The sequence below is a fragment of the Antechinus flavipes genome, chromosome 1 (genome assembly GCF_016432865.1).
Source record: "Antechinus flavipes isolate AdamAnt ecotype Samford, QLD, Australia chromosome 1, AdamAnt_v2, whole genome shotgun sequence".
Taxonomy (NCBI): Eukaryota; Metazoa; Chordata; class Mammalia; order Dasyuromorphia; family Dasyuridae; genus Antechinus; species Antechinus flavipes.
In genome coordinates this window covers 504714633-504742294 of record NC_067398.1, presented here as the reverse complement: position 1 = coordinate 504742294, position 27662 = coordinate 504714633, and the positions used below count along the sequence as shown (strand labels likewise).

Genomic DNA, 27662 nt, shown 5'->3' with positions numbered 1-27662 from the left:
AAGTGTCTGAGATCAGATTTGACCTCAGGAAAATGAGTCTTCCTGACTCCAGGCTCAGCACTCTATCTACTATGGCACCACCTAGTTGATGATATAAATGCTAGTTAATTATTTTTCTTCTTCACAGGTAGATATGGAGTTACATATTTCCCTTGTTTTAAGCTTTCCAGTGATTATTTAAAAAATAGGTAACATTGTTATTGTATAGAATTGAATGTGATCAGATAATCGTGTTCATCTTCACCAACTCAAGAAACAGTGAAGTAGTAGGAAAAATATCGATTAGGCTTGGATGCAGGACATCTTCATCTTGAAAACCACCTCTAATACTTACTGTGTGACAATGGGGAAAATTTCTTAACATCTCTGAGTCCTATTCTCCTGTAGAATAGGGATAATAATTAACAATAACAATAATTATAATAATGATAAATACTGTTTCTAAAGCATTCTTGTATAAATCAAATGGAACAATGTATATATAGTGCCTTGCAGATGTTAAGGATTAAGTAAATGGGAACTGCTATTGGGACTTTGAACTTTGATTTTCTTCACCTTTTCAATCCCGAGATTAAAATTTTCATGAGAGAATGACTGTATGTTAATAATGGTCACACATTTATATTGGGTGAAGAGGAATGGGATTAGGATAAAGGATTTTCCTTTGAAAATGAGACCATTATTTCACATACCATTGAATAATACTGGATGTTATTGAATTTGCCATGGGGCAAAAGCTTGCAAGTTACATTATTATGCCACTTATCATTTCTTTTACTTATTTATTTTCCTTCTAGATGTCTGCTGCATAAATTTGTCAGTAAAACAGAAAAAATCCTCATATTAGATCAGAGCTATCTTTAGGCTTTTGTTTTAAAATGTTTAATTTTCAGTTCTTTTTGTTTTTATTTTAAATTGGGTTTGGAAAGGTCAGTGGGAATGGAGAGGGACATGGACCACTAATTATATTGGTGCAGGGCATTCTTAGAGAATAAATTCCCTCTATCCATGCAACTATAATAGTTCTATAACTGATCATCTTAGAGAATGGCATGGAAGTACTGAGGAATCAAATTAATTAGGGTGTTTATCATAGGAGGCCTTAAACCCAGATTTTTTTTTTGTAAGCATGATCTTTCTTCCTTCTTTCTTTCTTTCTTTCTTTCTTTCTTTCTTTCTTTCTTTCTTTCTTTCTTTCTTTCTTTCTTTCTTTCTTTCTTTCTTTCTTTCTTTCTTTCTCTCTTCCTTCCTTTCTTTCTTTCTCTTCTCTTCTTTCTTTCTTTCTTTCTCTCTCTTCTTTCTTTCTTTCTTTTCTCTCTCTCTTCTTTCTTTCTTCTTTCTCTCTCTTCTTTCTCTCTCTTCTTTCTCTCTCTTCTTTCTCTCTCTCTTCTTTCTCTCTCTCTTTCTTTCTTTCTCTTTCTTTCTTTTCTCTCTCTTTCTTCTTTCTTTCTTTCTTTCTTTCTTTCTTTCTTTCTTTCTTTCTTTCTTTCTTCTTTCTCTCTCTCTTCTTTCTTTCTTTCTTTCTTTCTTTCTTTCTTCTTTCTTCTTTCTTTCTTTCTTTCTTTCTTTCTTTCTTTCTTTCTTTCTTTCTTTCTTCTTTCTTTCTTTCTTTCTTTCTTTCTTTCTTTCTTTCTTTCTTTCTTTCTTTCTTTCTTTCTTTCTTTCTTTCTTCTTTCTTTCTTTCTTTCTTTCTTTCTTTTCTTCTTCTTTTTATTGACAGAACCCATGCCAGAGTAATTTTTTACAACATTATCCCTTGCACTCACTTCTCTTTCGATTTTCCCCCTCCTTCCCCCAGATGGCAAGCATTCCTATACATGTTAAATAGCTTACAGTATATTCTAGATACAATTTATGTGTGTAGAACCGAACAGTTCTGTTGTTGCATGGGGAGAAATGGATTCAGAAGGTATAAATAACCTGGCAAGAAAGACAAAAATGCAAGCAGTTTATATTCATTTCCCAGTGTTCTTTCTTTGGGTGTAGCTGCTTCTGTCGATCCTTGATCAATTGAAACTGAGTTAGATCTCTTTGACGAAGAGATCCACTTCCATCAGAATACATCCTCATACAGTATCATTGTTGAGGTATATAATGATCTCCTGGTTCTGCTCATTTCACTTAGCATCAGTTCATGTAAGTCCTCTCTGTATTCATCCTGCTGGTCATTCCTTACAGAACAATAATATTCCATAACATTCATATACCACAATTTACTCAACCATTCTCCAATTGATGGGCATCCATCCATTTTCCAGTTTCTAGCCACTACAAACAGGGCTGCCACAAACATTTTGGCACATACAGGTCCCTTTCCTTTCTTTAGTATCTCTTTGGTGTATAAGCCCAATAGTAGCACTGCTGGATCAAAGGGTATGCACAGTTTAATAACTTTTTGAGCATAGTTCCAAATTGCTCTCCAGAATGGCTGGATGTGTTCACAACTCCACCAACAATGTATCAGTGTCCCTGTTTTCCCACATCTCCTCCAACATTCCACATTATCTTTCCCTGTCACTCTAGCCAATCTGACAGGTGTGTAGTGATATCTCAGAGTTGTCTTAATTTGCATTTCTCTGATTAATAATGATTTGGAGCATGTTTTCATATGGCTATAAATAGTTTTAATTTCTTTGTCTGAGAATTGTCTGTTCATATTCTTTGACCATATATCAATTGGAGAATGGCTTGATTTCTTATAAATTAGAGTCAATTCTCTATATATTTTGGAAATGAGGCCTTTATCAGAACCTTTGACTGTAAAAATGTTTTCCCAGTTTATTGTTTCCCTTCTAATCTTGTCTGCATTAGTTTTTAAACCCAGATTTTAACTTTGAGCTTGCTATATTGCTGAGAATACCTAATGAAAAAGAAGAAAATTAATAGATAAATTCCAGTAAATAAGTTACTAATTTTCAAGACATTTTCGTGACATCCTGTCTTGTCAAGATCTCAGAAATCATACGTTTCTAACTTGTAGTGGGTTGTTTAATATTTCAAGAATCAAGATTTGGGTAATTTAGAACTTCCATGTTGGCCAAATATAGTGAACTAGGATGTTATTTGGAACATCATGTAGTATAGGCATGTTCTTGTGAAGCCTGTTACTTTCTGGTTCCTGGACTATATGGAAAATGTATTGTTTAATTTTTCTAATAATGAACTAAAGCTTTCTAAACTGGAAATTTTCTGTTTGATAGGAACAATCTAAAGATGACAAGAAGCAGAAGAATGGCATGATCACTTCCTGTCATGGTAACTATCATTATCTTCTTCAGAGTTTAACCAACCATAAGATCTAAGGGGAATGTTTTAATAATACAATAGTTTGGATACTTAATTTTTAAAATTCAGGACATAAATTATTGCTTTTAGTTAAAATGTGGTTGGGTATGTTTTAATACTTTAATAAATCCTTGATCTCTTCAATGTTTGGAAGAAATCACTGGATTCCTAACACTGCGGTAAATGACAATTTACCTGTGCTTTTTTGTGTAGTATAATTCTTTTTCCCCCATCATCCTTCAGATGTTCCTCATGTAAAAATCATCCAGTTGAATTAGCACTATTTAGATCTCTAGATATAATGTGAAAACAAAAGGTAGTAGTCATTTTTGTGGTAAGTTACCATTCCCAGAAAGTTAAAAGAGATCCCATACAGATTTACTTAAGGATATTCTTTATATCTGACTGAGTCTTTAGAAAGGATTGGGAAATGCTGAAAGATTTCCATTTTATATCTTTCCATGGGTTTCCACTAGATTGGTCGGCTATAGTGTGATGTCAGTTTATGGGAATAGGACAATAACCCATTAGGTTAACAATATCTAAAGGTTCCTAGATTTCTCTTTTTAATAGAGTAAGGTCTCATCTCTGATATGAATCAAAATTGTTTCACTCTTAGCTCTCTCTACCCAAGGATACTTAGGCATTGATTGGAAGGGATATAAAAGTGTCATCTTTTACCTCTTTTCTGAGATCTGTTCTTTGGAATCTTTGAACATTTTACTTGGTTGAGGGAGTAAAAGAAGGAAAGAAAAAAGGTGGGAGGAGAGAAATTTTGACTTTTTCTGTGATTGGCTTTGCAGGTTTATCAGGTTCATTGTATAATATAAAAATATAAGACTATAAGCTCAGGTCTGGTTCTCATGAGGTTAGCTGGACTCTTTGACTATTGATCTATAAATTTCTAAGAGTCCAAGGCTTATGCATTTATAGCTGAATTCCATTTCAGGTTCTCACTAGCTGTGTGACTAGCAAATCATGTAAACTGCCTGTCCTTCTCATCTTAAACTATAAAATTAACTGATTGAATTTGATTGTCTATTAAGACCCCTTCCATCTCTTAAAATGGAAAGAGAAATGCTTTCTGTTTGCCATCTACTGTGATAATCTCTGTTAACAATTATTGCCTTATTTGATCCTCATAACTATCTTGTAATTTGTGTTATTATTATCCTCATTTAATAGTTGAAGAAACTGAAGCAAACAAAAGTTGTTCTTTACTCATGATTATACATCTAGGAAGTATCTGAGGCTGAATTTGAACTCAGGTTTTCCTGACTCTAGGCTCTGTGTTATAGCTATCATGCTACTTACATACTTCAAACTCTAATTTTATGTTTCTGTTCCTTTATGAAAGGGTTTATGGCAAAACAAACAAAAAAAATCATCAAAAATGATATTTGTGTTTGTGGACTAATTTCTGATTTTATTCTTAATTCTCTGGAGTCAGGTTGTAATCTCTAAAGACTACAATAGTTATAGTAAATAGTTTAACATTCTTTTAAGGTTTTTTTGTTTGATATCTTTATCTTGATATTGGGATATCTTTAATTTATGAGATGGACCACTGGACATATCAATGCACAGTTCTTCCAAGTCTTTTACATTGGGGCAACCTAGAGGAGGACTCAGATTGTCCATTTGTTATTCTTTGAAGGCAGCTAGGTGGCACAATAGATAGAACAGGCAAGACCAGCAGTTCAGTTTTAGTCTCAGATACTAAAATTAGTATATTAATAACACCTACCTTCCAAAGTTGTCACAACAGATGAAGTAATAAATGTAATTAATAAAAGTAATAAATCAAATGAAATAATACTTGTAAAGTGCTTAACACAGTGCCTAGATATATAGTTATGTGCTTAATAAATGCTTATTCTTTCCCTTTCTTCCTGCACTCCCCCCCAATATTCTTTTTTTTTGGACTTTCCATTTAAATATAAGGTACTTGAGAGCAGGGAGCATTTCATTATTGTTTGTGTATACTCAGTGTTTAGCCTGGTAACTTGCCTATAGTAGACCCCTAATTAATGTTTGAATTCAACTGCCATGTGATCAAACTCCCATCTCCTTTTCATTGTACATTTCCTCAATGATATATGACTCAGCAAATTTTGGTTCACCACTGGAAATAAGTTGCAACTGAATTTGCAAGTGGGTTTTTTAAATTTAATTTTACATAAGGTCTTCATCTTGAGCTTTGCCATTTTTTAAACTGAGTGAAACTCCAGTATTTCCTGATATGTTAAAACTTAAACTCTATAGTATTTCCCATATTTCCCACCCTTTACTTACTTTTTCCTCAAATTCAATTTCTTCAAGGTCTAATTATTTAAACCCTCCTTTTCAGAAGCAAATATATTGCTAATGGAATTAATTTCACTCACTATGGTCATAAATAATTTTATACAGTGCTGTAGATCCTACTAGATTTTTAAATCTATGTCTTTTTAAATGACTTTAATTTAAAATATCTTATTTACAAGTTATAAATCCTTTCACTTCTATTTAACCAGATATGTGATTATTACTACTTAATCAAAGTTTCATTTTTTATGCATTACAATTAGATGAGTAGCAATTTTACAGTTCTTGATAGAGAGGTCACATCTATATTTAAGAATACTGCTCAAGCAAAGTTTTATTCAAAGACAACCTTTCTTTCCTAAAAAAAAATGTCACACACACACACATACACACACACACACACACACACACACACACACACACACACTTAATCACAGATATTAATATAATGCTTTTTAATGGCAGCTAGGTGGCATTGGATCTGAAACCAGGAAGATTCATCTGAGGTCAAATCTGGTCTTATATATTTAGTAGCTGTGTGACCCTGGGCAAGTCACTTAACTCTGATTGCTTCAGTTTCCTCAACTGTAAAATGATCTAAGGAAGAATATGGCAAACTACTTCACTATCTTTGCCAAGAAAACCTCTAAATAGGGTCACAGAAAGTCATACACAAAAAAATGACTGAACAATAACAAAGTTTTTAAGGCCAGCAAAGTCTTTAAACACATACACAAAAACATACATACATATATATAAATATATATATACTATCTCTCTCTCTCTCTCTCTCTCTCTCTCTCTCTCTCTATATATATATATATATATATATATATTCTAATATGATAATTCTGAGGGATAGGTGCTATTTTGTCCCCATTTATTATTTGAGGAAATTGAGGCTTAAAAAAGTTAAGTAAAATAAAATAAATAAAACCCCCAGTTTTAACAGTAATTTGTTCTGGTAGGGGGTAAGAGGATTCCTATAACTAGTAAATGTCTTGAGGCAGAAATGAAACTTGGGACTTAATCACTCCAAGTTCTACATTTTGACATCTAACTCTCTCCTCAAATATTTGAGTAGTAAAAATCTAAATTGAGTTTTCATCTGTGTTAGTAGATGTATCTAGTTAAATAATAAATCCATAAAAACTATTTAAGTAAGTAGAGTTCCATAATATTAAAAGTCCTTACAGACAAAGAAGTGAGAGTCTGCAAAATGTAATAAATCAGAACTGGAATTCACAATTGCTTTTTGCTACATAAGTGTCTGATTCTGGATTTGAATGCAGGTCCTCCTGCCTTCAGGATATTGTTCTATTTATTAAGGCTTCTAGCTGCCCCTTTTTGTTTCATAATCTTTCATTTTGATTTGAATATAATGTTTGTCAGTGATGTGTGATTTTTCGAATCTGTACACAATGGAGTTCCTGAATACATTGGTACCTTTGTGATATGTAAAAAAAAAAAAAATTAAAGACTTTAATCATTTTGGATAGCTCTAAGGGGAGGAAGAGAAAAAGAAATAGTTTGGAGAGGTGGAAGATTCCTTTTCAAGAAGGAAAAATATAGAAGGATTTTCAGTCTCTCCCAGTGGAGGGCATCCTCAGACTGATGAGGTCATGGATTCCTTTAAGTATGGGATCCTTCACTCAAATGATATATGTTTCAAATAATAAAGAACTTGCTTCCTATTGTAAATAAAAAGTTGCTGCTTTGTAGTTTTTCTTCCCCAGAGACCTGTCTTAATGTTTGCTGAAAAAGCAAAATAGTATTTACTAATCTTTGCAATTATGTAACTTGACATTCAGTTCCATTGAAACACATTTTAGTTATGCAACAGTGGCATCTCAAAAATAAATGTGAAGTGTCCTTAGGCCTAACAGTAGGGGTGTATAGTTGCCTTAAAAAAAAGAGAAAAAAAGAAAATTAGTAACTTTTTGTTTATCTTCACAAATAAATTGTTATTTATTAGGTTGTTGTTTTCCCTGTTCTTTTCTTTTTTCTCACATATTCCTACAAATTTGTTTTTGGCATCTCTTGTATCCTGCTTGAGGCATTTGTTCCATTTGTAAAAAAACAAACAAAAAACAAACAAACAAAAAAAAAACCAAGACTCTAGCCAAAGATTTTTAACAGGTCCAGTCACTAAAATTAAGTATCTTTAATAATTTAGTGTGTGGTCTTGTTATTCATATCTATGTAGTATGTCTCAAAATATTATCTCGCTTTTAAAGTTAAAATAACCTTCTTGAGTTTATCCTTGGAGACACATTGCCACTTGTCAGACTGATCCTATAGTACTTTTTTTTTTTTAAAAAGAAGTTTCAGTTTAAAGGAATAGAGATATTAGTGGTAGGAAACCTTATTCAGCTACTTCATATAGTACATGAGAAAACAGCTCCAGAGATGGATGTTAACATGGCTAAGATCACACAACTAATCTGTAACAGAGCTGGGAGTTTCGCCTAGGGGAACTTGACCTCAAATCCAATGCTTTATTTAGTATATTTACAACATACTCTTTTCCTGACCATCAAAGCAAGAGATGTAATTACTCTGTAATTATCTGTTAGCATTGGTTCATACCCACATATGTAGGGGAAAAAGTTTAGAATGAAATATCTTTACATAGATATATAAATATATATCCATATTTTATCTATATGTATATATGTCATACCCTTTTAAAAATATTATTTAGACTATCTCAGAAAATTTTTGGGATTTTTTTTTTAGCTAGTACTATACATTTGTGTTCTTCTGACAATGTTATCTTGGATGGAACTTCTTTTTTTTTAATTAAAGCTTTTAAATTTCAAAACATATGCATGTATAATTTTTCAACATTTCTTGTTTTTCAAATTTTCCCCTTTTTTCCCCTAACCCCTCCTCTAGATGGCAAGTGACCCAATATATGTTAAACATGTTAAAATATATATGTTAAATTCAGTATATGTATACATATTTATACAATTATCTTGCTGCACAAGAAAAATTATATCAAAAAGAAAAAAATGAGATAAAAACAAAATGCAAGCAAAAAACAACAAAAAGAGTGGAAATACTTTGTTGTGATTCACACTCAGTCCCCACTGTCCTCTCTGTGTGTACAAATGGCTATCTTCATAACAAGATAATTGGAACTTAGCCTAAATTGTCTCATTGTTGAGAAGAGCCATGTGATAGAAGTCTTTCTTATATGATTCTGCCTAATTGATTAATACTGATTGGAATAGAGTAGGAGTCCAATTGAATTCTCTCTCTTTTTTTTTTTTAAAGTTCTCTCATACTTAAGAATTTCTAGCATCATTTCCCTTCATCCTACTTACATATTTCATGGTAGACTACAGCCTCCCCTGCCTGTTGTAAGTACTAGCACAACTTTTTACTTTATTGATAGTCAAAAGGTACTATTAGGAGAAAAGAAATTTCACAGACATAAAATTTACATTTATAAAATTTCATATATAAATACATATGTTTACATAAAATTTATAAATTTTATAAAAATGAAGAAAGAACTTCTTATACTTGCTTACTACATGATATTTTATAAAGGACCTTCTGAAGTTAAGGTTCACTAGATCATCCAGTAGATAGTGCTGGATCTGAAGTCAGGAAAATTCATCTTTTTGAGGTCAAAAATGGCCGGTTATCCTAGGTAAGTCACTTAATTCTGCTTCAGTTTTTTCATTTGTAAAATGAGCTGAAGGAAGAAATGACAAACCAGTCCAGTATCTTTACCAAGAAAATCCCAAATGGGGTCAGGAAGATTTTGATAAAACTGAAATGACAACACTGACTGTAATTTGAACCATATATAGCTAAAATGACTCAACAATGACTGTAGTTTCAACCATTTGTTTCCAATGTTTTTATTCAGCTATTTTAGAATAATAAAAATCATAGGTGACATTTACAAAGTGCCTTATATGTATTATTTCAATCGATTATTTCAAATGCCCACAATAGGTAGTCAGGTAGTATTAGTCTCACTGTATATGAAGTCAGAGAGTTTGAGATCATTCACTTATGGTAGGATTACAGGGTCATATTCTTTGTTTCTCCATGTCAAACACTGTTATTATAATACTGATTGTGGGATCTTCATAGTCATGTAACTGGTCTTGGAGAAAGAATTTAGGGAGAGAGAAGAGGATCCAAGAAAGATCCTTGATGATAAACCCACATTTAGAAGGTAGCATGAGGATGATGATCTAGCCAAGAAAAAAACAGAATGAGAAATAGTATCATGAAAACTCAGAGGATAACCAGGAAGAAAGGTTTGTATTGTTGGTATTAATACTGAATCTGATTTGCTATTTCCTTCTCTAGCTCACTGTATAGATGAGGAAACTGAGGCAAAAGGATTAAGTAATTTGTCCAGGAGCACCAGCCAGGAAGTGTCTGAGGCCAGATTGGAACTTAGGACGATGAGTCTTCCAGACTCCAGACCTAGTACTCTTTCCACTGAACCTCCGAGCTGCCCCAGAGACTTGCCAGCAATGTTAAAACTTGTAGGGAGGCATAGAAGGATGAATATATTATGAGAAAAAGTCAGCACATTGTCATTTGAGACTAAATAAAACTATTAATCGAAAGCAGAGGTATCAAACGTGGTCTGTGGGCTGCATGTGGCCCACAACACTTCCAAGTGTGACTGAACCAAATTAAAATATAACTGGGAAATATTTAGTAAAATAAGGGAAAATGTAATAAAACAGATAGTGTTACATTTTAAAACTGAGTTAATATATAGCCCATATGGATTCATATGTATAAAATCCTGTTTCTATCTGAATTTGATGATATTGATCCAAAGGGGTTAAAGTGACTAGTAAAATTGTGAATTGGTTAATTTCTCCCAGAGAAGGATTTTTCAGTCATTTTTCGTTGCTGATCATATATATGTTTGGCACTGGATTACTCAGTTTCTTCATTTGTAAAATGAAGATACTTTGCTTGACTGCTGCAGGGCTTGTTGTTGTTTTGTATGCTGTTTTATGAAAATAATATTCCTTGAATAATAAAATGACATTTTGAAAGACAAAGTACCATAGAGGAATCAGGAATTATTGTTAAAGGAAATTATAAAAATTTTAGCTTATTTATTTCCTTCACGTTCATCTCCAAAGGATGTTTGATTTATGCAGGCATCCTGATTTCAGATCAAATAGTGAATCAATCAGGAAGCATTTATTAGATTACTGTGTGGCAAACATTGAGTTAGAGGCTAGGAATACAGAAACAAAATAAAATCCCTGCCTCCAAGACTTTGTATTCTAAATAGAATTGAAAACAGATACTTATGTAGTAGGTTTATAATAAATATTTTTGTATGAACAAATTTTCTTCCTAAACACTTTCTGCTTCTGTGGGAAACTCAAGCTTTCTGAAGCTTTGGTATTGCTTTTCAGGAGCCTCCATCCTTAAGAAAGCACTGGATTTGATATATGTAACACTCCAGTAATTTCTTTTACTCACCAGGTACATAATTCAGAGCAAGCTAAAATCTTGCTAAATTAAAGTTTTTTAAGTTTTTAAAATGGGGGATTTGTATGGAATTTCTTCCAAGTCTTATTTCAGCTTTAAATTTAAGTGAAACTCTGTTCTGACTGAGAACTTTGGTCAGGGAGGCAGGTGATGTACCATCTGTTTACTTAGCTCTTAATGTGTGGTAAGCTCTTGATATCTTCTGCTTCACTTTTCTTTTTTTTTTAATGAATTTTTATTGATAGCTTTTCTTTTTACATCACTCATTTTTACATTGTTTTCATATTTCCTATTTTTCTCCATTCCCAGAAAACTGTCCCATAATACAAATAATGTTTAAATGAAAAAAGAGAAAGAGACAAAAATCATCAAAAGTAATTGATATATTAAGAATATTGCAAAATATATGCAATCTACCACCCTTGTGACTCTTTCTTCTTTAAAAAAGTGGGTCCTACTATTTTACAATTTTGAAGATATGGTATTTATTCTAATTTTCTATATTCATTTTTGATTGTTATGTACTTGTTCTTTCCAGTTCCCTCTTGATTATAATAATGTTACTACTTTTCCTACTACATAGCATGCATTACATATGGCATTCGGGGATTTGCAAAGCACTTTATCAATGTTATTTTAATTTAGCCTCAGAACAATCCTGGGAAGTGGATGCTATTATTATTCCCATTTTAAAGATTAGGAAGTTGAGACAGACTAGTTCAACTTGCTAAGAGTAACATATCTATTAAGTATCTATGAGAGAATTTGAATTCAGATCTTCCTGATTTCCAAGCTAGTGCTCTCTCCATTGTGCCCTAGCTGCTGTAGTTAGTGTATTTATTGCTATCTCATTTCTGTTTACTTCAAAGTCTGTACCAGATTATAGAAATCTGTCCATGTTTCTCTGTAGTCATCCATCATGTTTGTCATTTCCACATTCATCATTCATGTGAAATACTAACACAATGTTCTATAACATTCATGCACCACAACATTTCTCATTTAGTAAGATAAGTAATTAAGGTAAGTGCTCTCTGTTGGATCTTTCCTATCATTCTGCATGAGATAAAATGATTTGGAAATTTGGGGGGTGATATTTGAATTCTGCCTCTGAGATTAATGGTGAAAGGATAGGAATTGATGACAGAATTGATAAAGACATCACCAGGAACCTGGGATGGTTCCTTAATTTTTGTGTTGGTGCTATGTTTCTGGATTCATACCTTGAATGGTCCAGTTAACTTTTCACAGAAGAAATTCAGTTTCACAGCTATAGAATTCTGTCCAGGCAATTCATGAAGTTACTTTTTAAAAAATCACTGTGGACTCTAGTTTTCCAACATGTTAAATGAGGAAAGGCTATGACTTAATGAACTTCTGTCATAAGTTCCCACCTAATTCTCACTTTTCAGATTGTTTAAAGTTGGCATCTCTGCAATAAAAATATTGAATTTGTTCATTTCCTCTACTAATGACCTTTTTTCTTTCTGCATTAACAAGCAAAATACTTTACTCTGGGTTTCACAGGCATAATTGGAAAGGCGTAGGTGATAAGTCTCTCCTATCCATTTTCTCTATCATTTAATAGTGAATGCTCTCCAAATAAGTGATTTTTATGGCGAGTCAGTGGCCACAGTAGAGAAAAAAAATGCAGCTCACGAACAAAACTAATTCAAGTTAATGAGGTCTTTTTCAGAAGGATATTTTTTATAGCCAGCCAAGGCATTGGGAAAGCTAGAAATGGGGAGAGGGGAGAAAATACTATGGTTCTTAGAATTTAAATCTCAGATTATAATTTAACTAGGTATCTGGGCTTCCCTCTGTGGGGCCACTGACTCCCCATAAAAATGATTTATTTTGCTCTTTGATGGGGTAGGCAGTGTGGAAGTTTGGACAAGCCTTTGTTAAGCACATGTTCTGTGCCAGGAATTGTGCTAAGCACTTCACAAATATTGTCTCATTTGATCCTCACAATAACTCTGGGATGTAGGTCCTATTATTATCATCATTTTACACTTGAGGAAACTAAGGTAGACAGAGGTTAAATGACTTGGCCTCAGTCACAGAGCTAGTAATTATCTGAGGCCAGATTTGCTATTGGGTCATTATGAATGTAGCTCTCGCGCTCTATCCATTGTGCCAGCTTCATATTTTGAGATATCTTGCATTTATGAGATGGGACAGTGAGCAGTTACAAAACTTAATATAGGCCTTCACAGAACAATATACCAATAGACCAGTAAGGTCTGCTTACTTCACTTTTCATCAAATCATGTAACCCTTTCCATGATTTTTGGATTTTCATATTTGTCATTTATTGCAATTCAATATAGAAAATAACATAGTTTTCATAGGCAGTTTATTTTTTCTGTTACCGAGTCATTGGGCAGCAAATTTGTTTCTAGGTATTTGGTTATTATAAGAAATGCTACTATGAATATTTTGAGACATACGGGGAGGGGGGGAGAGACTACTTTGACTCTGAATATATGCATACCTAGATAGGGTCCTTCTTTCCTCCCTTCCTCCCACCCTCCTCCTTTCCTTCCTTCCTTCCTCCTTCCCTCCCTTCCTTCCTTCCTTCCTTCCTTTTTTTTCTTTCACTCCTTCTCATTTGTTTTGTTTTCTCTTGCTTGCTTGCTTGCCTTCTCAGTGGTTTGTGTCCAGTAATGGGATTGTTGAATTAAAGAATGTGGATTGTTTAAAGACATTTTTATTACTATTTTTAAAAAATATATTTATTTTACTCTTGATTTATGGGTAAAACACGATAATCATATTTTTATTTTTTAAATTTTCAATATTCATTTTCATAAGATTTTTACTTCTGAATTTTTCATTTTTCCTCTTTTTTTCTCTCTTCTTTCCACGTAGACAACTTCATGGCTTTATTTTGTTCTATTCATTAACAATAATAAAAATATCAATCATCATTCACATCAATGAAATAAGCAACTACTTTGCTGAATAGGATATTTATTTAGCACTTATTTGTAGTTTGTTTTTGTGACTGTTGTTGCGGGGTTATACATATACAATCATATTAATCATATTTCTACATCAGTTATGTTGTGAAAAAAGAAATTAGAGCAAAAGGGAAAAACCAGTAGAAATAAAAGACAAAAAAAAATTGAAAATGTTATGCTTCCATCTGCCTTTAGACTCCATAGTTCTTTTCTCTAGGTGAGAATAGCATTTTTCATCATGAACCTGGAATTATTTTGGATTGTTATATTGCTGAGAAGAACTATGTCTGTTACATGTGATCAATACATGATGTTACAGTTACTGTGTACATTGTTCTCCTGGTTCTGCTCATTTCATTCATCCTCCATTCCTATAAGTTTCCCCAAGCTTTTCTGAAATTTGCCTGTTCATCATAGCAAAGTACTATGCCATTACATTTATATATCACAACTTGTTCATCCATTCCTCGATTGATGGGCTTTCCTTCGATTTCCAATTCTTTGCCACCACAAAAAGAGCTGCTATAAATATTTTTATACATATAAATCCTTTCCCCTCTTTTATGATCTCTTTGGGATATAGATCTAGTATGATATTGCTGGATCAAAGAGTATACACAGTTTTATATCACTTTGGACTGTGCCTAGTTTATGTCACATTATTTTCCGGTTATCCTATAAGTTTTTGTTAAATATTGATTTCTTGTCCACAAGCTTGAATCTTTTTGTTTATTAAACAGTACATTACTATAGTCATTGATTACTCTGATTTGTGCACCTACCCTAGTTCACTACTCTATTTCTTAGCCAGTATCAAAGAGTTTTGATAATTGGGCCACTTTATAATATAGTTTTAAATCTGATGCTGCTAAACTAACTCCCTTTGCATTTTCTTTTCATTAATTCTCTTGATATTTTTGTTTTTCCAGATGAATTTTATTACTTTTTTCTAGCTTTGTAAAATAATTTTTGCTAGTTTGATTGCTATGGCACTGAATAAGTAAATTAATTTGGGGAGAATTATCATTTTTATTATATTAGCTTGGCCTGCTCATGAACATTTAATATTTTTCCAGTTGTTTAGATTTGACTATTTGTATGAAAAGTATTTTGTAATTATGTTTATATAATTCTGGGTTTGTCTTAACAGGTAATCACCCAATTGTTTTATATTGTTTGTAGTTATTTTAAATGGAATTTCTCTTTTTATCTCTTGCTGCTGGTCTTTGATGGTAATCTATAGAAATGCTGATGATTTTTGTGAGTTTATTTTATAGCCTTCAACTTTGTTAAAGCTATTATTTCAAATAGCTTCTTAGTTGATGTTCTAGGATTCTCTAAGTATATCGCTGTATCATCTGCAAAGAGTGATACTTTTATTCATGATATAATTATTCCTATTATAATTCTTTCAGTTTCTTTTCTCTTAGCATTTCTAATACAATATTGCATTATAGTGATAATGGCCATATTTCACTCCTGATCTTATTGGAAAGCTTCTAGCTTATCCCTATTACATATAATGATTATTGATTGTTTTAGATAGGTGTTGCTTATCATTTTAAGGAAAGCTCCATTTATTTCTATGCTCACTAGTGTTTTTAATTGGAATAGGTGCTGTATTTTGTCAAATTTTTCAGCTTCCATTGAGTTAATCAAATGATTTCTGTTGATTTTGTTATTCATGTGGTCAGTTATACTGATTTAGGAATCAGCCCTGCATTTCTAATAAATCTTATCTAGTCATAATGCATTATGCTCATGATAAATTGCTATAAGCTCTTTGCTAATATTTAATTTAAAATTTTGTATTAATATTCATTAGAGAATTTGGTCCATAATTTTATTCCTCTGTTTTGACTGTTCTAGTTTAGTATCAGCACAAGATTTATATCATAAAAAGAATTCGTTAGGACTCTTTCTGTGTTTATTTTTAAAAATAATTTACATAGTATTAGAATTAAATGTTCTTTAAATGTTGGTAAAATTTACTTAAAACAAGATAATCCTAAGGACATTTTTTACCTAATCACAAATTATTTTCTAGAATGCAGAGAGGTATTCATAACTCTTCTACAATTTTATCATTATGTCTGTTTTGTAGATAATATTTGTAACGCACTTAGCATACTGCCTACCATGTAATAGGTGCTCAATAAATATTTTCTTCCCTTCTCTTTTTCCTTTTACTACTTTGGCTCTGAATATATGCATACCTAGACAGGGTCCTTCTTTCCTCCTTTCCTCCCTCCTTCCTCCCTTCCTTCCTTTTTCTCTCCCTCCTTCCCCCCCCCTCCCTTCTTACCTCCTCCCCTCCTTCCTTCCTTCCTTCCTTCCTTCCTCCCTCCTCCCTCCTCCCTCCTTCCCTTCCTTTCTTCCCTTCCTTCTTCCTTCCTTCCTTCCTTTTTTTCTTTCACTCATTCTCATTTGCTTTCTTGTTTGTTTTCTCTTGCTTGGTTGCTTTCTTTTCTTCTTTTTCATTGACTTACAAATAACTTTGGAAGTCACATTAACCCTTTTAAGTCATTTGGAAGCATAGCATTTTGAAGTAGTATTTTGTTCAAATTTAAAGAGAAAATAATTCATTTTCCCAAATGCCTAACTTAATCCTAAGGATTAGTTTTAAACACTGATTTTGAAAATGGGGCTTATTAAATGACTTTTTAAAACCTTCCAAAAAGGCCTTTTGAATATGATCCTCAGAATCTTTTGTCAGAGTCCTTAGATGACTTTCTCATTAATGACAGTGGCAGATTTTTAGAAAATAAATGTGTATCAGAGTTGGGACAAAGTGTTTTTTGTGCCATAGGCAGAGTTTCAAAATTGTATCCTCTTTTTGTTATTGTCTACTAGCTGCTGAATTCTTCATTGTGAAGCATGTGACTTGATGGATTACAAAATATATAACTTGAACTATCAAGAGTTGAATTTTCCATCTTTGTCATGAATTTCCAAAAAAGCCCTACTTTCTTACCATACTATTTGAGACAGGCCAGTTGGTATATTACTTGGCTACCCCCGTCCCAGCTGATGGTAGACTGAGTATTTGCATTGTCTCCTCCGTGTGATACCTTTTCATCCTAGTTAACATCTTAGGTAGAGAAGACACCAAGGCGAAACCAAATACAATTCTTTTTATGTTGATTTCCTTTTTTATATATTCATAAATAGTGCTTCCATGCACCATTGCATATTTAAATAATAACAGCATATCCTTTTCATAGCCCTAGTCTTGGAATCCATTTTTTTGAAATCACCTTTGTATGAGAGGCCCTCTCTTCTCCCCTTATAACAACTTTCTTTTATACCTCAGTAACTAAATCATATTGAATTTAATATCCTCTAGTGAAAAGTATTAGAAGCAGCTAGGTCCAGAAGTCAGGAAGACTTCTCTTCTGACCTCAGATACTTGTCACCCTGTTTGTTTCCTCATCTATAAAAATGAGCTGAAGAAGGAAATGGAGACCACTCCAGTATCTTTGCCAAGAAAACTTCACATAAGATCATATGTTCAGACACAAATGAAAAATGACTGAATAATAACAAAATTAGAGTGAAGGTCCATTGTATTCTCATATAATTTGTATTACTATAGATGTGAATTTTAAAACTTTAATACAATCTCACTTTGAAATGAATTAGTGTTTACCTAACTTTTAAATTTTATTTTCTCACCATCATCATCAAAGAAGATGAAAGAAATGAAAAAAAAAACACCACAAAACAACAACAACAACAAAACAAACCATGGGATTTTAATGGAGTCTAAATGTAGAAGTTATCAGTGAATAAAAATGTATGAAGTAGAACTGTGGGTTGTATAAACTATCATATCATTCATTTTCCTGTAAGGTTCTATTCTGATATCCTATAATAGTGTAGATTTTTTTTATGAGTTCATTCAAGGGCTGAGAAAGGATTCTTAATCTTTTCCTTCATATATCGTTTATTCAGTCTAGTTGAAGCTGGAAGACTTCATCTCATAGTAGTGTTTTCAAATGCATCATCTTACAGTAAGATGATCAGAAAAAAACAATATATAATTGAAATAGTTATCAAAATATTAAAAAAACCAAATTCCCAGATATACAGTTAAGAGCATCTTTTTTTCTTTATGTTTTGTGAAGTTGGACAGGATCCAAATATGGGTCTAGCTATAAATTATACTCTTGTCTAAGATGAACAAACCTAGCCAAGGAGAGAAGATAACTATTAGAAAATTGATATTGATTATTATAATTTGCAGCCCATGTAATGGATAAAAATATAAATTGACTTGCTTTACAATTCTTCAATGATAAGAGTAGCAAAGAATGATAAAGGATGCTAAAGAGTCACATCATTCTTTTCTAGAAATGTGAATTTAACTTTGTGTCTTGGTCCAAGAATGTGAAAATTGAAATGCAGTAGCAGAATTGAATATGGTACTGATATATTACTATAAATGAAACTAAAAGACATAATGCAATGGAAGGATGGTTAGGGTGCTCTCTTTGGAGTGGTCAGTAAAGGAGCTAGCGAAATTGTTATCATGCTATGGCCAAATTTAACAAAAAAGCAAGTTTCTGGGGATCAAGAATCTTGCTAAATAATGAGGGAAAAACTTCTTATACCTTTCCTTTACTATTTCTCTTTTCCCTTCTATTATCCTCCCCCTTTCCTTTTCATTTCCCCCCACCAACTTCCCTATAAGGTGAGAGAGGTTTCTCTGTGAAGCCAAATATGTCTAATATTCTCTCTTTGAGCCAAAGATAATGAGAGTTAGATTCACAAAATATTCATTTCCCTTCTTTTCTTTGCCTCAATTATAATAGGATTTCTTTGCCTCTTGGTGAGAGGCAATTTCCCTCATTTTTACTTCCACATTCCCCTTTTCTGGTACACCCTCCTTTCCACCTCTAGTTTTGTTTTTATATTATAACAGTAAAATCAAATTATATATGCACTCTCTTTGTATACCCATAACAGAGATATAGTTCTCAGGAGTTTTTTTGAGAAAAAACTAAAACTTTTTGCATAAAACCTAAACCAAAGAATTAAATTGGCTCTCTTAAGAAGTCTTGAACTCCTTGTCACAAGTTTTAACTGCTTACTAAGAGACGTTTGTTGTTTGTGTAAAGTTAGAACACATGAACTTTGGGATACTTTCCATCTTTGGAATTTAATGAAACTAAGACCTTCCTTATAATCATTCTTAAATAGGGTGAATGGAAATGATCATTAGAATTTTAGAGATCTTCAAGTTCAATCCCCTTATAGTATTAACTATAATACTATATAGTATTATATAGTATACCATATAGTCATCTAGGTGGTACAGAAGATATAACTCTGGACTTGAGAGTTGGGAAGGTCTGAGTTCAAATGTGTTGTCAGACATTTACTAGCTGTGTGATATTGGACAAATCATCCCTTTTTCAATCCTGATTTCTTCATTGGTTAAATGAGATAATATTAGCACACTTTTAAGTTTAATCTCCAGTATTTCTATTTTTTCCATTATTTTCTTTTAGCTTTAGAAAATCAACAAAGGAATAAATCAAGTCTTCTTTGTAGCATTTGCCTGTTTCTAAGATGTAAAAACTTACATTGAAAATTTAACATTCATTTCTCTTGAACTAGCATAAAGTGGTTCCAGCTTATTCCTGCTCCAGTCCATATATTGACATCATTATAAGCTCCTTAGAACATGTAACAACAGAAATAATTCTTTGATTATTTAATCCTCTGATGATATACTACATCAGATAGAGTATAAAAGAGGGAGATACAAGCTTACGAAAAGTGTTTACCACTGGTGATGGAACAAATCCTAGTGGAAGATTTCCTGTGGGATGCTGAGGTACACCAGGTACTCTTTTTGGGGGGATGACATTGTTTAGACCATTAATGTCTAAGAAGAGCCTTCTGGAAGAAACCTGTAATATAAAAACTGAAATGAGCTTGATCTGTCCACCCACAGAAGAAAAAGCAAATGGAAGAAAATATTTATTGCTCTGCTATCAATATGCATTTAAATGGATACCCTAGAAAATGTATATCATAGCATATATCTGTGGGACAAACAGTGCTAAAACACAATGAGCTAGGTCAAAATTCCAAAAAAGTGCAAGCTAGATCACTTTTCAGAAATTGCAAAACTCTTTTATTCACCCAGTATTTTCTATAATGTCAAAGACTCTTATTTTTTATAATAACATTTTACTTCTGTACTCATCACACAGAGAACAATGGAAAAGTGCATGTTGAATGTGAGGAGGTTGCAATACATGGGTGAGGATGAATTAATCTGAACAACAGGATAGATGATATCATCACAGGTATCAGAAAGAGAAAATGGACTGATTTTGTGGCCGAGTGAGGAGTGACAGTTATATGGCTAGATTTCTTCACTGGTACTTGTAAGATAGCAGGAGAAAATGAAGCAAGCTTCCAGCATATTGGATAGAGCTCCATAAAGAAGTATAGGGAGGACATGGAGGAGAGTCACATAGGATAGGCGTGAATCAGTTATAACCTGAATAGATGGCCAGGATTTCTGAATTGCTGAAGATATGGATCTATTTGAGTACTTGTAGATGACTCCAAACTCTGTTTCAGGCTGAATTCATGAGATAGAAAGACTCTTCTAAATGCTGAGTGGCTTTTAGAATTCACCCAATGCTTTTATTTCTGGCCTATGTTATGTTATTGCCAGGAAAAGCTAAAAGTTTAGGGTTTTAAAGGATTTTATCTTGCATGAAGTCTTTGGCTGGTTTACTCAATTAAGTCTCTGAAAGTAGGATGATGATTTGTCTATTTCAGTTTTTTGTCTCTCTGTTCTTTATGATGGACTTGGAAGCTTAGCTTCTTTTTTTGCATCAAGAAATAGCAAAAGGTTCATTAACAACATTTATTATTTCCTCTAATGAGTTTCCTTTAAGTGAAATAGGTCTGAAATTGTGCTTGTATTTAGCTTTCCTAATGCTTAAGGAAGAAGTTATTTTTCCTTTAGGACTAACCAGACATGAACTTTTAATCTTTAAAACTCATTTGGTTTATAATAGTTTTCTTTTCTTGAATAACAGAAAAGAGCACAATATATTTTCTTCAAATCTCTCCCAGATAAATCACCCTGGGATATGTACAAAAATGATTTTTTGTGGGAGAGCATTTTGAATAAGAAGAAAATTATTTTTAAAGCCTAGTTTGGCCCTTATATTTATGCTCTTGGAAGTAGTTTGATGATAATAACTTGGAGTGGCTCAAGGAAAAAGCAAACTTCCTACTTTAGAATGCTAGAAAGATCTTTAAGAAAATCTGAACACTTATTTGTTAAATCAGTTTTTATTTTAAAATATAATTTTGTTGATATATTTTTTCCCATCACTTATATTTTCCACTTATGATTTCCTCAAGCCTCTCCAGGGAGCCATCTGTTAAAGAATGAAAAAAAAGAAAATATAATTCCATAAAACTCACCAACACATCAAAAGAATATATGCAGAATTCCATACCTGTAGTCTGGGGGACAGGAGGTATTAGAATGAGAGATGGTGATGGAGTCAGTTTATTTAAAAAAAATCAAAATCATAACCCAAAACATTAAAAATATACTATGAAAGAGTTTCTTAATATAAATTTGACTTACATTCACATCAAATCATTCCAGATTAATAACCAAATCATGTGAGATAGATTAAAGTCTCTCTCTTACCCAAAGAAGAAAATCTCCCTTGATAGTCTGTTAAAAGTATGGACCTGCTCTTTCTATCTTGATGATCACTATTATGTGTAACCCAATTATTTTATGATATAGGTGACAAGTCATTACTCACTTTTCACTGCACTCTTTACATTGTACTTTAGTCAGTAAACATTTATTAAGTGTCGACTATATGCCAAGCACTGTGCTAAATACCAGGAATGCAAAAAGTGAACAAAAGGCAGTCTCTGCCCTCAAGGAGCTTGCGATCTAATAGTGAAGACAACCTGAAAATAAATATAGCAAGCTATGGACAGAATAAATAAGAAATAATTAACAAAGGATAGACACTGGAATTAAGAGGGATTGGGGAAAGTATGGTATTTTAGTTGGCATATAAAGGAAGTTTGAGAAAAGCCTTGAAGTTTTCCCTCTTTAATATGTTTGTTTTTATTAGAGTCAATCCACTTGAGTTGCAGTTTGATTTTCTTTGAAGATATTATTATTCTCACCCTCTCTAATCAGATAGAACAGAGTTGTCACAATGATGACCTATAGGGACCACAACTCCTGAATACAGTCCTAAACCAGATGAAAATATAATTAGGAAATGTTGAATAAAACAAATACAATTTAACATAATATGGATGATATTAATTTGTGGTTTTGTAGATCAAAATGTGGCCCATGCGGATGCACTTATTTTTGAGTTTGATACCATTGATATGCTGAAGTTATAATCTAATGCCCTGGATTCACATCCTGATGCTGGCAGCTATGTGGCATTGGTTCAATCACTTGATTTCTCTGTGACTTGGTTTCCTCATCTAAAAAATGTGATGAAACTTTTATTGCATAACTAATACGGCCTATTTCAGCTCTAAATTTTTAATCCTAGATTGGTATCCTCCAAGTTGTTTCTAGTAGAATAAAGGAAGGGATTATTTTTCTATTGTCTAGCACCTATTTTGTTTATCCTAGATATTAAATGTTTGTTTTGTAAACCAAATTAAACTTAGGAAAATAGTAATTCTCTTTTGCATTTATAGAACACTTAGAACTTTTCAGCACTTACATTCTCTTTTATCCTACTAACATAAACTGGCTAAGGAAAAAGTTATGTTATCCCCATTTTACAGATGAGAAATATGTGCTTGTGAAAATTTGTCAAATTTCTTTGTCACACAGCTAAGTGCGAGCATTTATTATTTTTAGCTTTATACTAGAATTTCATCCATGAGAAATTAATTAAGCGATTAGCAATTCACTAAACTATTAACTAAAGTAGCTAAAACTACTTTACAGAGTACTCTAACTAAGTACAGAGGACTCTATAATTGATAGTCATATCCTAGCTTTTCTTATATTTCCAAGATATCCTTTATACATAGAGCTTTCTCTTGAAAACAAAAGCTGGTGATGAAGATGCACACTAACTACATCTTCCTCAGTTTCTATCTTTTAATATAATCATTCATCTACATATTCTGTTAAGTTATATCTGTTAAGTGATAAATTTAATTGAGTACTTTTTCAGATGTTAACAAGAACTACCACATGATTCTCACAAAAACTATCTTTACTTTTATTCTCATCTTTGAAAGAAGGGGAAATATTTTAACATGAAGGTTGTAGGTGTCATGTAAATTCTAACAATATTTTTGGTCTCTTGGTGAATCCTTAAATTGTTTATTCCTTGCAGCTTTGGATAATATGAAACTTGGAGTCAGGAAAGCCTTTGTTCAGATCCCACTTGTAATAATTGTGTGATTGAGGAAAAATCACATATCTTCCTAGTGTTAAGTCTCTTCCTTTTAAGAATGATATGACCTGATGCAAAGTAAAGTGAGTAGAACCAAGAGAACATTGTACACAGTAACAGCCATATTATGTGATGAAGAATTATAAATGACTTAGCAATTCTTAGCACAGCAGCGATCCAAGACAATCCCAAAGGACTCATGATGGAGCATGCTATCCACCTTCTGAGAAAGAACTGATATTGTTTGAATAAGGACTGAAGCATTATGGAAATGAAGATTGTAGAGTGCTTAGCACTATCCCCGGCACATAGTAAACTATATAAATAGTAGCTTCATATCTATATATATGCCTCCATGACTTTGCGTTTGTTTTATCTTTAACTTGCCAGAGATCTTTTCACAAATATGTCCAGTTTAGGAATTCCCATGGAAGAAGAAATGTTAAATTATGTGTGACTTGCTAACTTTTACTAAGTATATGTATATGTCATGAACTGATGCTGAGTGAAATGAGCAGGACCAGATCATTATGTACTTCAACAACAATACTATATGATGATCAATTCTGATGGACCTGGCCATCTTCAGCAATGAGATGAACCAAATCAGTTCCAATGGAGCAGTAATAAATTGAACCAGTTACACCCAGCGAAAGAAGTCTGGGAGATGATTATGAACCACTACATAGAAACCCCAATCCCTCTATGTCCGCCTGCATTTTTGATTTCCTTCACAGGCTAATTGTACACTATTTCAAAGTCCGATTCTTTTTGTACAGCAAAATAACTCTATGGACATGTATACTTATATTGTATTTAACTTATACTTTAACATATTTAACGTGTATTGGTCAACCTGCTCTCTGGGGGAGTAGGTGGGGGGAAGGGAAAAATTGTAACAAAAGGTTTTGCAATTATCAATGCTGAAAAATTACCCGTGCATGTATCCTGTAAATAAAAAGCTATAATAAAAAAGTATATGTATATGTGCATTATTAAATATATGTAATAGGCCATTTGGACTTAACTATATCTTCAAGGAATTGACATCCTATTTGGAGGTAGAAAATAATCTACACAAGTAAATATCAATTTTTTTGGGGAAATTGAGGACAACAGCAGCTGAGGGTGTCAGAATAATAATAATAAATGATAATAGTTAATATTTGCATAGCTCTTTTTACATTCCAGGTAGTTTGAGTATTTCATAATTGTTACTTCATTTGATTTTCACAACAACCTTGGAAGATAAATGTTATTGTCCTCATTTTACAGATGAGGAAACTGAGGTAGTCAGAGATCAGTTGACTTACCTATGGTCACCTAGCTAATAAGAATAAGAGAGCTAATAAGAAAATGAGAATAAGAATAAACTAGGACTTCCTGAATCCACTGCAAGTGGAGTCCACTCTGCTACTTCGCATCCCAAATTAGGTATGGTGTGGGAGGCAGTTCTTGAGCTGGCCTTTGAAGGAATCTAGAGATTTTATAAAGGGAAGAATTGTCTTTCAGGCATGTGGGACATAAGCCTTCCTTATAACAGATGGCTTTGAGTGATGTTCTCATCTTGTTTACCATCCTCCTCACATAGATTTACTTTGATAAAATCACATCTCTGTAGAATTATTAAAATACTGATTAGATCAGATATTCTCTTCAGCAGTGTAGTAGTCAACGTCTCTGTTCTTTCTCCTCTAGGACAATTCTAATTCAGGGCTCAGGGAGAGTTAGTTAATAAGCACTAGGGTGTCTGCCCTAAAGGTACCCACTTCAATATACACCCCAATACTTCTATATCAAAGTTAGAAAGAGCTTTTTTATGACTACAAGGGCCCATAACATTTTCTTGCATTTAATTGTTACTGTTTATGGTTGGTTCTACATTTCTTTCCACTCATTTTATTTATCTCAAAAAGGTAATTGTAAAAATGAATTGATAAAAGTAGTAAAAGTAATATGTGTCCCTAGACTCCAATGCTGTCTGAGTATGAAATCATTCAGTAATATCTCAGTGGATCTTTCAAGATGTTCATTTCAAAGCAGAAACATACTTGTAAATAAATACTGTTCTGGCTCACTATATTTCAGGAAAGCTATTATGATGTTAATTTCTGGTGTGTGTTTATAAATATAAATCAGGTCTTTAGTTTCTAGAGAATAAACTCAAAGTTTGCCACGCTTCCTTGTTCCTTTAAATGGTTAATGATTTTAAAAAATAATACAGAATTTCAGGAATACTTAACTTTAGTAAGCTATTTGTGATGGTAAATAATTTAAACTCAGTCACTCAGATTCTTTTTTAAAATGCACAAAGGATGTATGAAAAAAATTGGCCACTCTAGTTAAAAGATATAAGGCCATTGGTGCAGTAATTCCTGAAAAGGTGGGGAGACACTTATGGTTGCAACTCCTTATGAGAGATAACATTATAAGCTCTGCATTAATGCATTTAGAGCAATGTTCCGGCTTTTGGCATTATCTGTATATGATATTATTTTTATATGATATAATAGCATTATCTGTATGGGAATCACCATAATGAGAATCACATCAAAACATTAGAGAGTTCTGTCAGATTCACATTCATTCTCTTAGTTGCTACATCTGTTTCATAGTGAATTCAAATTATGATCAACTTGTTATTTTTGGATTATCTATTATATTATTATTGTCATTTAGTAAAAACAGAGAATTTGAGAGTTTATTGGAAAATTTATCAAAGTAACATGAGCAATGGCTCTTGGGTGAAGGAGAGACTCTAATTTGGTAGAAGTTATTATTCCTGATATTAACTGTTACATTGCCACAGTGAGATGCTAAATTAGAAAATGATGACTTGCTTGTTATGAAATGGGAGTTATTCTATTCCTGTTGCTAAGGAAACAGTACCATTATTGATTTAGTCTAGTATATTGTTTAACTGCTTTGGTCATTAGTTATAACAGTTCCTGGAACTGGTCTTGGCATTTTAAAACTTTATAATTCAGGTCAATGCTAATAGGGTCTTAGAGTCACAAACAGTTCCATTCAAAAGCAATTAGATTCAACAAACTTTCCTCTAACAATACCTCTGTGTGTAAAAGTCATGAAGCTAGGTACAATGATACCTGGATGGCTTACTTAATGATGGTAGTTAACTGAAGAACTTAGATTGCAATTTCTAATTGAATGGGACAGAATAGGTCTCTGTGAATATTTACTGAGACTATTTTGGATATTGGGGTTAATCTATTTTTTTTTTTTTAGCTAGGCAATTTGAGTTAAGTGATTTGCCCAGGATCACAAATTAGGAAGTGTTAAGTGCCTGAGGCTAGATTTGAACTCATATCTTCCTGACTCCTGAGCTAGTGCTATATCCACTGTGCCATCTAGCTGCCCTGATTTTTTTTTTTTTTTACAGAGAGGCAGTAGTAGGATGTGTGTATTTTTACACACATAGACATACACACACAAACAGGAGTCAGTCTTGGAATAATCATTAGAATACAAATTCTCTCTCTCTTTATATATATATATATATATGTTTGTTGTTTACTTAGAGATTTAGAAAAGACAGAAAGAGAAAAAATTAACTGAAATAACAAAGTACTGAAATCCTTTTTAGAAAAAGAAACAGGGGGAAAAACCCTATCAAACAAAAGAAGTTGTAGAAGAGGGAAAAGAAGTGATTTCAAATTTCCTCTATAACTGAGAGCAGGGAAAGAAAGGGTAAAAGGTAAATAAATGAACTAATGGGAGAAAGACAAAAAAATCAATAAATTTAAGTAAAACTTCAAAACTAGAGAAAGGTTTGACAAATGGAAGAGTGATAGAAATCTATCCGAATGATTCTGAATGACCAAATTTTAGCTTTATTCAAAAAAGCTAAAAAAAAAATACAATATAAACATTTTAAAAAGTACATTATGCTGAAAGAAGTCATAAATCCCAGCTTCTTACACTATGGTTCATGATCCCATGTGGGATCTTGTAACAATGTGAGGATCATGAAATTATGATTTATTATCATATGTTTGTATGCATATTTTATAGACCTGAATACCCAGGGACACATAAAAATATCTCAGGCAAAAAGGGGCCACAAGTGAAAAAAGTTTAAGAAATCCAGCCATAGATATTAAAAATGGATATCAAATAAAATTCACATATTTCAAATGGTACA

General features: G+C 32.6%; 1 protein-coding gene across 1 annotated transcript in view; it reads left to right on the top strand.

Moving 5' to 3' along the window:
* The window catches only part of L3MBTL4 (L3MBTL histone methyl-lysine binding protein 4), a 503358-nt gene that overhangs the window by 145910 nt on the left and 329786 nt on the right, over positions 1–27662 (top strand). Inside the window, exon 4 of the mRNA XM_051970424.1 lies at positions 3201–3255. Coding sequence (XP_051826384.1) covers positions 3201–3255 — 55 coding nt within the window. The remainder of the gene's footprint in view (positions 1–3200; positions 3256–27662) is intronic.